A 14,656-nucleotide genomic window follows, 5' to 3' on the forward strand; every position below is an offset into this window, starting at 1 on the left:
GAAGGAAGGAAGGAAGGAAGGAAGGAAGGAAGGAAGGAAGGAAGGAAAGAAAAGTAAATAATGTTGATCATGCCACTGCACTCCAGCCTGAGCTACAGTGCAAGACTCTGTCAGAGAAAGAAAGGAGGGAGAGAGACAGAGAGAGAAGGTAGGTAGGAAGGAAGGAAGGAAGGAAGGAAGGAAGGAAGGAAATAAGGAAATGTCAAAATCCTTCTTTACACTAATTTAATCAAAAGGTAGACAAAAGCCACATTGTCCTTCCAACTCTCCATTTATGATATCTGTGTCATCATGACTTGGGATTCTTATATCATCCTTATTCCAGATTTTGGTTTTCTTAGAATTCATCTACTATAATTACTTTGCAGCCTCTCCTGTCAACCTGAAAGTTACAAGATATGCTTTAAATGATAATGTTTAAAAAAGGTTACGCTCTTGTCTGTACTTCCTGTTTTGCAGATTTAAGGAACAAATGGCACCTGGTGATCGACCGCCTCACTGTGCTCTTCTTAAAGTTCCTGGAGTATTTCCACAAGCTGCAGGTGTTCATGTGGTGGATTCTGGAGTTGCACATCATCAAAATCGTTTCCTCTTACATTATCTGGGTTTCCGTGAAAGAGGCAAGTGAACATTTCTCCTATCCTCAGGCTGAATAGAAGCACAGTAGGTCATCATTTTCCTTCTCCAGCTGTCCATGATTTTTTTAATGTAATCCCCATTACATTAGGGTAGCAAGACTCCAAGATAAGTACTTACACTTACAGAAATCCGAGGGTCAGGAGCACTGAGAAAAAAGAAAGAGGCTCATGGCTGAGTTTCTCATTGGCTTGGTCATATTACAAACACTACTTATTTTCCTCTACTCCTTAGGGAAGTGTGTGAGAGCAGGCTGCCCTTCTGCCCCTGCCTATGGGAATCTATCTCCCTAAATTCTCAAAGGAAAACAGGAGCATTCCAGTTTACGTTACCAAGGAGAAAGCTCAGTTTCCAAAATCTAATAAAATCTTTAGTAGAGCTCACCTTGTTTACTATTGGATTTCTTGAGATAGAACACAAAGTCTTCAGCCATGCACCTGTACTGCACTTCTGTTTCCTTGATTGTAAAGAAGAGAGTCATCATCCAGCCAACAGATTATTTAATGTTCACTGCAGAGAAATTAGCTTCCTTTCCTTTTATTCAACAAATAGCATTTGAATACTTCTGTATGCCTGGACGACTTCTGAGTTGGTTACAATTCAAGAAGTCCTTGCCTTCTAAAAATTAATCAAGGAAGTACTGCCTATAATCTTTAAAAAGTTACATATATAACAGTAAAATATCACAGCTACAACACTACAAACCTCAAACATTTCACAAATAGGTAGCTAAGAGATGAACCTTAATTTGAGCTCTATAGTCTAAACTAGAACTTCTGCCCCAGTTCATACAAACCGTCTGAAATGAGCAGGGGATTATTGTCAAGTGGGAATGAAAACAGAAGCCCGTCTCTGTGCGATTGGTGGGGAAATGGCAGCGACTCCCTTCTTTTCTTTTCTTTTCTTTTTTTTAGGATTTTAATTATTTTCAAAATAGTTACTTTTATTCCTTTAAGTACTTTTTTTAATTATTATTATACTTTAAGTTCTAGGGTACACATGCACAACGTGCAGGTTTGTTACATATGTATACATGTGCCATGTTGGTGTGCTGCACCCATCAACTCGTCATTTACATTAGGTGTATCTCCTAATGCTATCGCTCCCGTTTCCCCCCACCCCACAACAGGCCCCGGTGTGTGATGTTCCCCTTCCTGTGTCCAAGTGATGTCATTGTTCAGTTCCCACCTATGAGTGAGAACATGCAGTGTTTGGTTTTCTGTCCTTGTGATAGTTTGCTGAGAATGATGGTTTCCAGCTTCATCCATGTCCCTACAAAGGACATGAATTCATCCGTTTTTATGGGTGCATAGTATTCCGTGGTGTATATGTGCCACATTTTCTTAATCCAGTCTGTCACTGATGGACATTTGGATTGATTCCGAGTTTTGCTATTGTGAATAGTGCCGCAATAAACATACGTGTGCATGTGTCTCTATAGCTACATGATTTATAATCCTTTGGGTATACACCCAGTAATGGGATGACTGAGTCAAATGGTATTTCTAATTCTAGATCCTTGAGGAATCGCCATACTGTTTTCCACAATGGGTTGAACTAGTTTACAGTCCCACCAACAGTGTAAAAGTGTTCCTATTTCTCCACATCCTCTCCAGCACCTGTTGTTTCCTGACTTTTTAATGATCGCCATTCTAACTGATGTGAAATAGTATCTCATTGTGGTTTTGATTTGCATTTCTCTAATGACCAGTGATGATGAGCATTTTTTCATGTGTCTGTTGGCTGTATGAATGTCTTCTTTTGAGAAATGTCTGTTCATATCCTTTGCCCACTTTTTGATGGGGTTGTTTTTTTTTTTCTTGTAAGTTTGAGTTCTTTGTAGATTCTGGATATTAGGGCAGTGGCTGCATTCTTAAGTCATGGGGCATATACTTGAAATGGAGCCCAAATCTATCCTAATATTTATATTCATTGAGAGCAAAAGTTTAAGCATTTTAACTGTAGAGGTGAATTGAACAGTTCAGATAAAAATATGAGGGTTAGGGTATTAAAGAGAAATAGAAAAGAACAAGAGAAGGCATTTGACAAAAAATGCACAAAGACCATTTCTGAAGAAATCCAATCTGAGGTACAGATGCCTTCTGACTCATGAGAAGCTGTGCTGTGGGGTGTGAAGGCGTGTTCAGACAGTGTAAAGATGGGAGTGGGCATTGGGGGAACGGGACATTCATGGCAGTCAGACACAGAGAATCTGCTGTCATAAATCCATCCTGTTGTACAATCCATCCATCAGAAAAGGGTTAAAGGATGCAATTTCTTATAGATCCTAAACAAAAGGCAGACAACTTTTTTCATTATCCTTAATGAATCCCCAGACATAAACTTGTTAACAGACCATCAAGTAAACAAAATATCTAGTTACCTTGTTACACTCTTAGAGTGTGGCCACTCCCTTCTCTGTGATTGACACATTGTGCAGACTTGTGATTGACACATTGTGCAGACTTTCAGAATTTTCATTCCTAGTTTCATCTCTCTCACCTTTAATTTTAAAACAAGTGAGAGACACATGAAGCGTAGAAATCCTGCTGCTTCTGCTGCTAGCATCTGCCAAATCCCATTGCTGTAAGATTGCTTTGGCCACTCGTGTTGTAGGTGATGTCACCTCACTTGCACGGGGGGTTCTGGCCCTGAAGCTTTGGTCTCTGGGTTCTTGACAGTGTGTGCATCGCTGGCTCTGTCTAATGTAATTGGCACACTGAGCCATCGATTTGGTGACATGCAGTCAAAAGACTTCTCTTCAGACCTTCATTGTCCCTTTAAAATGCATCCTATAGGGAAACTTTCCTCCGTGTCCCTGAACTCAGCGCACTTTCTGATCATTCCTAAGAAATACAAAATCCTACAGTGACTGAAGTGAGCAAAATCTCACTTCAGTAGTTAAAATTGTGGAGTCACAGAGAATCATCGAGATTCGGGTACCTCCCCAGGTACAAGATCCTCCTTTCCTAGCTGATCCTTTCTTTCTCACCCACACCTCCTTCCTTCCTGACTTCTGTAAGGAAGTTTTTTATTTAAAAAAAAAAAAAAAATCCACCTCACAGAGGCTCCTTAGTCCTTCTTTTGTTTTATTCTGTCCTGGGCTGGAGCTCAGACTCACGGGCTTAGGGCAGGGCCCCCTGGGATGGGGATGTTGGAACTTGGCCTGTGCCATCCCCTGATGGCCTCATGCTCTGGGCTGGCAGCTGGCGGGTAAACCTGCCCTTGCCCTCCTGGAGGCTCCTTGGTGGGGCCTCACACTGGCACTCTTGGCCGGCACCGGCACCCAGCCCCTGGTTGCCCAGCTCCTCCTCCTCCTGGACTCCTCTGTGGAGTCCTGCCCTTCCAGACAGCCTTCCCTGCAGCCTCGGAGCAGCTCTGGGCGCTCTGTGCCTTCCCATCAGGCCCAGGAGCTGCCCTCACACAGGCCCTGCTCTGCTTGCACACATGGGAGCCCGACAGAGAGACTCTGCACCCTGTAACCAGAGCTCTTCCTCTCTCAGGCCCCACGGGTACCAGTGCCCAAGCTCTGTGCCCAGGCTCCAGGTGCACGCATCAGGCCCCGGGTGATTAGCTCCTCACTCGGGCTGTGCGCAGAGGACATTTGCCTCCCTGCGTCTCCACCTGCCCCATCATCTTGGCACTGGGCGGGGGACAGGCAGGACGCAGCCCCTCTCCACAAAGAAAGCTCTTCAGGAGCCGCGGCAGCTTTGAGTTCAAGACACCCTTACCCAGGGCCTCAATAAGGGTGCTTGTTTTCACAACTTTTGGGTTCATCTCTGGTGCAAATATTAAACCTTTTCAAAGTTATCATCATGAAGCGTCTGGAAAAGAAGAAGCTGCTGGAAAAGAAATGGTTAGTGAAACATTTATTTTACATCAACGTCTTATTCAGGAGTGACACTGCTTTGGAATAATCTAGATTTAAATATATATATATAATACATAAAATATTTTCTTCTCCTTTTGAAATACACAGCTACTTTCTAATTCCAAAGGCTGTTAGACAGCTCTGTGAGGTCAGGTGAATCTTGAGGAAGAGGCCACACTTTCTGTTACTACCTCAGCTCTTCCCCGGGGGCCTGGCCAGTTGGAGAAGCTCCATGAATGAAGGAAGGAAGGAAGGAAAGAAGAGAATAAAAGGACTTTGCAAACCTGAGGTTTCTCCTTCTTGTCAGTTGAGGTTTCGTCATTATTGTTATATTTTCGCTCTCACTAAGTTCATTGTGAATTCACAATAGGCTGGGCGCGGTGGCTCAAGCCTGTAATCCCAGCACTTTGGGAGGCCGAGACGGGCTGATCACAAGGTCAGGAGATCGAGATCATCCTGGCTAACACAGTGAAACCCCGTCTCTACTAAAAACACAAAAACTTAGCCGGGCGAGGTGGCGGCGCCTGTAGTCCCAGCTACTGGGGAGGCTGAGGCAGGAGAGTGGTGTGAGCTTGCATTCGAGCAGAGATCACGCCACTGCACTCCAGCCTGGGCAACAGAGCGAGACTCCGTCTCAAAAAAAAAAAGAACTCACAATAGAGTGAATGTGTACATGGTGCTAGGTGCTGGTGCAGTAGCTTGAAAGACACACTTGTCTGAGCTCACAGTCTGATGGGAATGGCTGCCAAATAAAACTAAAAGTGATGATAAATAACTGCTGTGCTAGAGGTGTCCACAGTGAGCACTGGCTGCACAGCGGGGAGCATCTCTTGCAGATGTTTGCAGCCTCGAGGTGATAGTTGCAGCCCGGGTCCTTCGGGGGAGGGAAGCCAGGGATGGGTAAGTGCAGGGCCCAGGAGGCTTGGGTTCTCAGAGGCCCCTTCCCTCGAGGCAGGGCCCTCATGCCCCACAAGGTTCTGTTCAGATACGATGACAACCCGTGTCCAGTGCTTTGTAGGGAAAGCATTATGGCATAAAACTGTTTCTCAGAATCCTTGATAGTAAGAATCACCTGGACACTTGTTATGTATGTGGAGCAGTGTCTATTTCCCTGAAGTTCTAATTCATCAGGTGTTGGTTGTAGCCCAGGTATTTGTCATCGTCCTCCTCCTCCTCCTCCTCCTTCTCCTCTTCCTCCTTCTTTCTTCTTCTTCCCTTCCATGAGATTCTTACCATCAGGGAAACATGATCTCTTTAGATGACAGAACTGTGAGAGGGCCTGGCGCACTGAGGTTTGCACTGGGCTTGCTATTTGTATGGAATGCAGTGTCATACTTCACTGAGCCCCAGTTCTTCTATTCATAAAATGATAAAATAAAAATATTCGCCTCACAGAGACCCTTTAGTCCTCCTCTAATTTGACTACTCTAGGATGCTGAGGACTGGGGATCCTTTCCTTGTCACTGAAGCTCTGCCTCGTTTTGGACATCAGCTCACCTTCCCGGCCCCTCCCCAAGCTCCGTCAGACCCTTCCTGTCTCATTCCTGGGCTCCTCCTGCCCTTCCCACCGGCTTCCTCAGCGTGTTCCTCGGGTTCCGTCCACAGCCCGTTTCTGTTCTGGACTGTCATGGGTGAGCCCATAGCTCACAAGCACAGGACTCTGGTTCAGTTGCCCTCCACCTGCTGCGAGTCCTAAAATCTGTGTCAGCTCACTGCTGTCTTTGAACTCCTGGCCCCTGTGTCCACGGGACAGCTGGGCCTGACCCCACTTCTTGAGTGGCCCCAAAGCACCTCCAGGTGCCCTACTCACTCCCTGTGCCTCCACTCCCCTTTAGATTGCGCTTACAGATTCCCAGCTTCTCCCAGGCTTTTCTCTTTCCAACACGTATTCCACAATGCAGCCAGAATCATCTCCCACAGGGCAGATGTGATCATGAGAACCCTCTACCTGAAACCTTGCAGCAGCTGCCTCTCGTCCTCACGGTAACATAGTAGAAGACCCCCATGATCCAGCCCAGACCACTTCACCTTTGCCATCCCTGGACAGTCTAGGACGCCGGGTGGGTTTTAAAGTCCTCTGACAGGTCTCAGATGACACTTCTCTCACAGTGAATCACTTGCTTCTCCAAGGATGGGCAGCCCATGCTCTCCCAAGTCTGGAAGGGCCTTGGACCTGCTTTTTCTTTTGCCTGTCTACCTGCTGTTTATTCTTCAGGTCTCAGTCCCCTTACGCTGCCACCAAGTGCCTTTGTGCCTCCATCTGTCCCTCCCACATGCCCCCTGCGGGCAGGGAATCCTCGCAGGATGTGTCACCTTGAACCTGGTTAAGACTTAATGGAAGTTACTATCTTTACTTCCCTTTTCCCATCACTCAGAAAATTGAAAGTTCTTAATAAATTGTGCTGTCTTTATACTGAAGGCCTTAGATACATAGTAACAGACATAACAGAGTTAATTTCACAGCATCTTTAATAGGGTTTGCTTTTTAATATCCAAATTGATGAGACACTTGCTGATGGCTAAGGAGGAAGTCAGTTCGCTAATCTATCTGTTTTGTTAAAAGGTAACTTTGATTATGTTTATGAGTGAGTTATGGTTTGCAGGGCCTTTCCTTGTACAGTATTTCTTTCATCGTCAGTTAATTCTATAAGGCATCTCTTCCTACCCTAATATTTCAGCACTTAATTCTCAGAGAGGTTCCTTGCATTGGACAGTGACAAATAGTTCAGTAGAAGAATAACAGGTAACAAATAGCAGAATTAAATACCGTCATGCAGTCTCCACATTTTCTTCTTTTACAGTTTTTTAAACTTTTTTTTTTTTTTTTTTTTTTTTTGAGACATAGTCTCACTCTGTCACCCAGGGTGGGGAGTGCAGTGGCACGATCTCTACTCACTGCAACCTCCACCCTCCGAGTTCAAGTGATTCTCCTGCCTCAGCCTCCCAAGTAGCTGGGATTACAGGCGCCTGCCACCGAGTCCAGCTAATTTTTTGTATTTTTAGTAGAGATGGTTTCACCATCTTGGCCAGGCTGGTCTTGAACTCCTGACCTCGTGATCCACCCACCTCGGCCTCCCGAAGTGCTGGGATTACAGGCATGAGCCACTGTGTCCAGCCTCTTCTTTTATAGTTTTATAAGCCAAGTAGGTAACTATGTCTCTGATAGCCCACAAGGCTTAGCCCACAATGCTTGGTACATGTTTAGTTGTATCAAATGAGAGCATGCTATTATTTCTACCTGATAATATTAAACATTTCTAGAATATTACTTTCACAATATTCAGAATAAATGAGCATTTCCCATGCCTGAAGAAGATGGTGGTCCTTCTATATTGTCCGATGAACTATTAACTATACTACAGAATTGCTAGAAATGTGAGAACATCTGGCCTGATCAGTGAAGTCACATGCAGTCCAAAGTCAGCAGTTCAAGCTGAGCTCACAAACTTGCTGCTCTGACCAGCTTCCCTGTCAGCACTGCTGTGTCAGTCATGGTACTGTTACCCACTCAGGCTCTCAAGTGGAAATCTGGGAGTCACTCCTTGAACTTTCCCTCCTACCCACCGGCCCACCAAGCCAGTCAGTCATCGAGTCCAGCTCATTTTGCCTCCCATCTTGAACCCGCGCCTCCTCCCCATCTTCCCTGGGCTATTGCAGCAGCATGTGAGTGGGTCACCTAACCTCACATCCAATCCCCACAATGCACCCTCCATTCGTCAGCCACATTGATCTCAATGGGAAGCAAATCTTACCTCCAAATTCCCAGTGTAATGCCCTTGCACAGCTCTCCGTTTTCTGAAGACTGGGCTCCTGCGCCATAGCATGCTGTAAGAAGGATCCGTCCAAACTGGGCTGTAGCTGCACCTCCAGCCTGACCTCCTGCTGCACTTCACACTTTCAACTCTGAACTTTCCAGTTGTTTGTTGTCGCCTGTCCCCACCATACTAGCTTATGCTTTCTTTCCTGCCTTCGCCCATGCCTCCTTTACCTAAAGAATCCACCTCTCGTCTTTCTTGGCCTGGCTCAGTTCAGGCACTGTCTCTTATTGAAAATGCTTCCTGACCTCCACATTGGACCAAGGACCCTTCTGGATGCTCTCACAGGAGCCTGCCCACATCGATAGCTTAGCCAGTGCTACATGATAGTGACATCACCTGCCATACAAGACATAATGTCCCCGAAGGCTGAGACCATAACTCACCTACTTTAGTACCCCAGCACCTAGGGCAATTCCGTGCGCGTGCTAGGAATCCAGTCCACTTTTGCTGAACTGAGTAAATCAAGTCATCCTGTTTTGTGGATGTCCTGTTTGTTATGCCGTGTTACATATTTTTGTCCCCATTTCTGGTTGTATGTTTTCAGGTGTCTCTGTTCAACTATGTATTTTTGATTTCTTGGGCTTTTGCTCTGCCGTACGCCAAGCTGCGCCGTCTGGCTTCAAGTGTCTGCACGGTCTGGACGTGTGTGATCATCGTCTGCAAAATGTTGTACCAGCTCCAAACCATTAAGCCTGAGAACTTCTCTGTTAACTGTTCCTTGGTGAGCCTCGGTGATAGGGGAATAGTCCTGACTGCCCTTTAGCAAAGCAAGGTAGATGCTTCGGGAACCGCCATCCCCAGGTACATTTGGCCGGACCTGGCCTGGCTTGTAAGTCACCTCTCCCTGGTCGTGCTCTGGCCCTGTGTTAAGCCTCCTCTCATACTGAGGTCTTCCCCGAGATGGGCCTGCCCCTCCCATCCCACCACTGTCCGTTTGCTCAAAGCTGAAGAATAAATAACCCGAGCTCTCCTAATCTGTGAAGCTATTTTTTTACTCCATTTTCTCTTCTTTTTAGCCAAATGAAAATCAAACAAACATCCCCCTTAATGAGTTGAACAAGTCTCTGCTCTACAGTGCTCCTATCGATCCCACAGAGTGGGTCGGCCTGCAGAAGTCTTCGCCTCTGCTAGTCTACCTAAGGGTAATGGCTTTGTCGTGCTTAGTTTGGGCCTCCACACCGTTATATAATCGTTCAGGATTCTTCCCTGAGACGCTCAACATCACATTTGATAGTAACCACATATTCTTATGTGGGATTTGGCATCACCTTTGCAACAAACGCTAAGTGTTAAAATCAGTATTGTGGCACGTTAAAGAGAAAATGACCAAAAGGTCTGAGGTCGCTCGAATAAAATGTGACAAATACATTCACTGGAACATTATACAATCGTTTTAAGACCATTACAAGATTAAGGTCGATGGGTGCATTAGAATTGAAGCATGTTTAAAATATATTAAGTTTTTTAAAAAGCAAATTTCAAAACACTGTGCATAGTATGATCTCTTCTAGACACAAAGGAAAATACTGAGCAAAGTATACCAAATGCTCAATAGTGATTATTTCTGAGTAGCGGATATAGCCTTACAAGACATTTTTGCTGTGTAAATTCTGTTTCTCTATAGTTTTTAATAAAGAGAATCTATTACATCTAGAAGTAATAAAGCATATATTTATAAAAGGGAACTTGAGTACAAACAACCATACAAACATAATGAAAACAACATGCTTCAGATTTTTCACATTTTATTTTTGTGGATTATCTGAGCAGTCCTAATCATGTTACACTGGCAATGCATTTAATGGTACAGCCTCTACACTTAGCACCTGGGATTTTTAAATGTATTAAGCATCCCATTTTCTTTGTGTAGCTTCTAGATTTTTCATCACGTGGTAGACATCTTTTGTACTAGTAGCCACAGTAAATAGCTGTTATGAGGAAAAAGCAAATTGGTATTGGAAAAGGGTGATTGAATCATGTCTGGAACCCATGGTTCCATAAATGTTAACTGTTTTCATTATCTTGAATAATCGTTATATCATTACTATTATTATTTTACTGTTGTCAGCATGCTTCTCAATCTGTTGCTCTCTGTGGCAAGATTTCAGGGGTGTTCAAAAGTTTCCCCTTAAGCAGATTCCCGTTCTTCCAGCTCGGTGCATTTTCCAGGATGTCTCTGTACTGTTTTTGCACTTCTGGTTGCAAACAAGGCTGAACTACCCTCCTTGGATAACTGGAAATTGCTTCCTTGGTGTGAGATGTGTAGTTTTGAGAAATAGGAATGAGCAGCAGCATCTTATGTCTGGAGATTCTAGATCCTATTACTTTGGAAGTTAGCCTGATTTTCTAATAGAGATAATGCCACAATAAATAAGACAGAGAAAATGAATATTGAGCTCGAAACTGTTTAAGAGAGGTGAGCTTTTATAAAACATTGTCCTTGTAGTTGTGAAGAATATGGGAATTGCTTGAAATTAGCAAATCATACAGCATCTGGCTGACACAGTTGTGTTTCCCTGCTTTGTAGAATAACCTCCTGATGCTGGCTATCCTGGCCTTTGAAGTCACCATTTACCGCCATCAGGAATACTATCGAGGTCGAAACAACCTGACGGCCCCTGTGTCTAAAACTATCTTTCATGACATTACAAGACTACATCTAGATGATGGACTTATTAATTGTGCCAAATATTTCATAAATTACTTCTTCTACAAATTTGGTCTGGAGGTGAGTTTCCTTGCTGACATGTTTTATTTGTCTTTTCCATGAAAATTCAAAGAACTGCTTCTGGCCAATTGGCCATTGGAACCTTGTGATACATCTCCAGGCATGATAGCTGTCTCCTTGAGAAGAACAGAAAGTATTTGTACTGATGGTTAACTGGCTTGACTGAAAGTTTTCCAAGATTGGGTGCTGAACACCCCCCTCCACAGCAGTGCCTTGGCCTCTCTGGATCTCCAGAGCAATCTAAATGCATGGCCATCAGTTGCCGTGTTAACAGGTTTCTTATTAAGAAAAAAGTATTAATCTTCTGGCTGGGCGCGGTGGCTCACACCTGTAATCCCAGCACTTTGGGAGGCCAAGGTGGGTGGAGCTTCTGAGGTCAGGAGTTCAAGACCAGCCTAGCCAACATGGTGGAACCCCATCTCTACTAAAAATACAAAAATTATCCATGTATGGTGGTGCACGCCTGTAATCCCAGCTATTTGGGAGGCTGAGGCAGGAGAATTGTCTGAACCTGGGAGGCAGAGGTTGCAGTAAGCCAAGATTGCACCAATGCACTCTAGCCTGGGTGACAGAGCAAGATTCTATCTCAAAATAATTCATTAATTAATTAATAATAAATAAATATTAATCTTCTCTTTGTGCATTCTGAAACCATAAGCTGCAGCCAAAATGAACTGTTTTAACCTAAAATGGTTGTGATAGTGCCTGTGCCTTCATAGAATGACGTGGGAATGGTGATGTTTCATGAGGAGATCAAAATTGCTGTTCTCTTTATTGTCTGAAGTGGTTATTATAACAGCTACTTAGTCAGTTTGTCCCTTGGGAGTAATCTGTACAGTATTTCTGTCTTCACGCTGAGACACTCAAAAGAGCAAGCACTGGTGAATCTGTGCAGACGGACTCTCCCCGAGGGATGTGGGTCTCTACCATCTACACAGACCTGATACCTATCACCAGTCCCCTTTCCCATAAGTCTGCTATATTTATATATATATTTTTTTGTGTGCCTCTTTTCATCTTTACACAGACCTGTTTCCTAATGTCAGTTAACGTGATTGGCCAGCGAATGGATTTCTATGCCATGATCCATGCCTGCTGGCTGATCGCTGTCTTATATAGACGCAGAAGGAAAGCCATCGCGGAGATCTGGCCCAAGTACTGCTGCTTCCTGGCGTGCATCATCACCTTCCAGTATTTCATCTGCATCGGCATCCCACCTGCTCCTTGCCGAGGTGAGCCCGCCCCTCCCTGGAGCCGTCTACTTTTAGAAGAAGCCATTACCGAGTGGACGGCTGGGAGAAGAGTGGTGAAGAAGAGTATTGATTGCGCTGTTCACCACTTCCCTCCCTGCAGATTACCCGTGGAGATTCAAGGGTGCCAGCTTCAATGACAACATCATAAAGTGGCTGTACTTCCCCGATTTCATTGTGCGGCCCAACCCCGTGTTTCTCGTCTGTAAGTGTTTCCACCGCAGGGCCACGGAATGCTGGTATCCGGGTTCACTGCTAATCACTCTTCGTGTGCTATGCATTAGTGCCTTTTGTCTTCCACTAGACTTCATAATCATGTAAAGGCTTGTCTTATGCATTAAGATCACAAGTCATTAATGGCTTCTACTCACCCTATTACACTTGCGAAATTAATAAATCAGTGTTTGAAATACCATATTCACTTGCATAATTTCACTTCCCCCAAAACACACACACACACACACACACACACACATCTACGCAGCCACCTTTCAAAAGACCAGAGAGGAAGGCTTTGTGTTTTGTGTTTACTGACTTTGTGGTTTCTGCTCCCAGTGCAGATAAATCAACCCTGAACATGGGGCAGCAGATGCTGGGAGATGCTTCCCAGATTTCAGTTGCTCTAGAATTGGGCTGCAGCCCCAAGGCCTTCCCAGGGCAGCTGGTGATCCAAAGGTCAGAGCAGCTCCCCCAAGACCAGAGTACTGGGTGCTACAGAAAATGCAAATGACTGCCCTGCCTAAACAAGTTGAAGTTTAATTTAAAAAGCAAGGAAGCGGCTTGTGTGCAGGCTGCCAGGCAGGCTTGGCCTGAGGCCCTTTGTGGCAGTTGCTGGGAGGACAGCTGTCTCAGGCTGCTCTGTGCTATCTGGCACTGCTCCACTACCTCCACCTGCTCTCACCACGCCTGTAGTGTGGCTTAGGCTCTGGGGAGAATCTCTGGTTGCAAATGGAAAGGGGGATGGAAAAGATAAAGAAAAATGAGGCTGGGTGCAGTGGCTCACGCCTGTAATCCCAGCACTTTGGGAGGCCAAGGCGGGTGGATCACGAAGTCAGGAGATCAAGACCATCCTGGCTAACACAGTAAAACCCCGTCTCTACTAAAAATACAAAACATTAGCCAGGCATGGTGGCGGGCACCTGTAATCCCAGCTACATGGGAGGCTGAAGCAGGAGAATGGTGTGAACCCAGGAGGCAGAGCTTGCAGTGAGCTGAGATCGAGCCACTGCACTCCAGCCTGGGTGACACTCCGTCTCAAAAAAAAAAAAGAAAAAGAAAAAGAGAAATGATTATCTGCATCTGCCACACATAAAAAGATAAAGATGGGGAAATTGATCAAGTGACCTCCTTAAAACTAGTGGGAGGTAAATGCAAATAAACACTACGCTCTAAGAGACTTACGAAGACTAGTAAGTACCACCTAATACTTTCTCTCATCAATGTGCAAACAAAATCCAGAGACGCCTCATGTGAGCTCCTGGAGTGTCTGTGGTCACTCTATGCCCTGCTAGGTGGAGAAGGTGTGACTTGGCCTCAACACTGGACTCCAGGATGAATTTTACTATGAGCTTTGGAAACACAACTCACTTAGGCGCTGGGGAGTGGCTGTTGCTGTGTGATGACTGTGTGCTGCATTATGTAAATCAGAAGAGGATGAGGCTGCTTAATGATCTCACCTCTGTCTTGCCAGATGACTTCATGCTGCTTCTGTGTGCCTCCTTACAACGGCAGATTTTTGAGGATGAGAACAAGGCTGCAGTGCGAATCATGGCAGGTGACAATGTCGAGATCTGCATGAACCTTGATGCGGCCTCCTTTAGCCAACACAACCCTGTGCCAGATTTTATTCACTGCAGGTAACAAGAGCTTCACATTTGCTAAAAGCCACTTTCATGTGTATATTTCCATTACATTGCTCCTCTGTACTTTATCTGCTATACTTTGGAAATAGATGTGCTGAATTGTATGCACTGAAGCTAATAAATGCTGGACAGTGTGGGTCAGCAGCCTGGAGGCTGAGCCTCTGAATTACAGCACTGCTCCTGCTTTTGTCCGTGTAAACCACCTCTTTATGGCCTCAGTTCTCCTCCTCTTGTTCAGACCAAAGCTGACTTGTCCCAATACCAGCTCTCCAGTGGAGGGTCCTCCCGCTCATCTCTTATCCCTCCTCTGCATCCCCATAGCTCATCCTCATCTTCCCTCCCTCTTCCTCATCCCCCATCTTTCTTCCTTATCTTTCATCCCTCCTCCTCGTCTTCTGTCTCTCCTACTCATCCTCCATTTTTCATCTTCATCTCCATAGCTCATTCTTATCCCCATCCCTCCTCCTCACCCTCCAGCCTTCTTCCTCATC

The 14,656-nt window shown here is 45.1% G+C and overlaps 1 protein-coding gene across 2 annotated transcripts in view; it reads left to right on the forward strand.

Annotated features, from left to right (window-relative positions):
• PIEZO2 (piezo type mechanosensitive ion channel component 2) overlaps nucleotides 1-14,656 on the forward strand; it is a 460,236-nt gene that overhangs the window by 361,518 nt on the left and 84,062 nt on the right. For both annotated transcript variants that reach the window (XM_023228479.2, XM_026456028.1), the window contains 7 exons: nucleotides 460-620; nucleotides 8,870-9,046; nucleotides 9,342-9,467; nucleotides 10,853-11,053; nucleotides 12,081-12,285; nucleotides 12,407-12,508; nucleotides 13,994-14,159. In XM_023228479.2, coding sequence (XP_023084247.1) covers nucleotides 460-620; nucleotides 8,870-9,046; nucleotides 9,342-9,467; nucleotides 10,853-11,053; nucleotides 12,081-12,285; nucleotides 12,407-12,508; nucleotides 13,994-14,159 — 1,138 coding nt within the window. The remainder of the gene's footprint in view (nucleotides 1-459; nucleotides 621-8,869; nucleotides 9,047-9,341; nucleotides 9,468-10,852; nucleotides 11,054-12,080; nucleotides 12,286-12,406; nucleotides 12,509-13,993; nucleotides 14,160-14,656) is intronic.

The sequence above is a fragment of the Piliocolobus tephrosceles genome, chromosome 18 (assembly GCF_002776525.5).
Source record: "Piliocolobus tephrosceles isolate RC106 chromosome 18, ASM277652v3, whole genome shotgun sequence".
NCBI classification, from domain to species: domain Eukaryota; kingdom Metazoa; phylum Chordata; class Mammalia; order Primates; family Cercopithecidae; genus Piliocolobus; species Piliocolobus tephrosceles.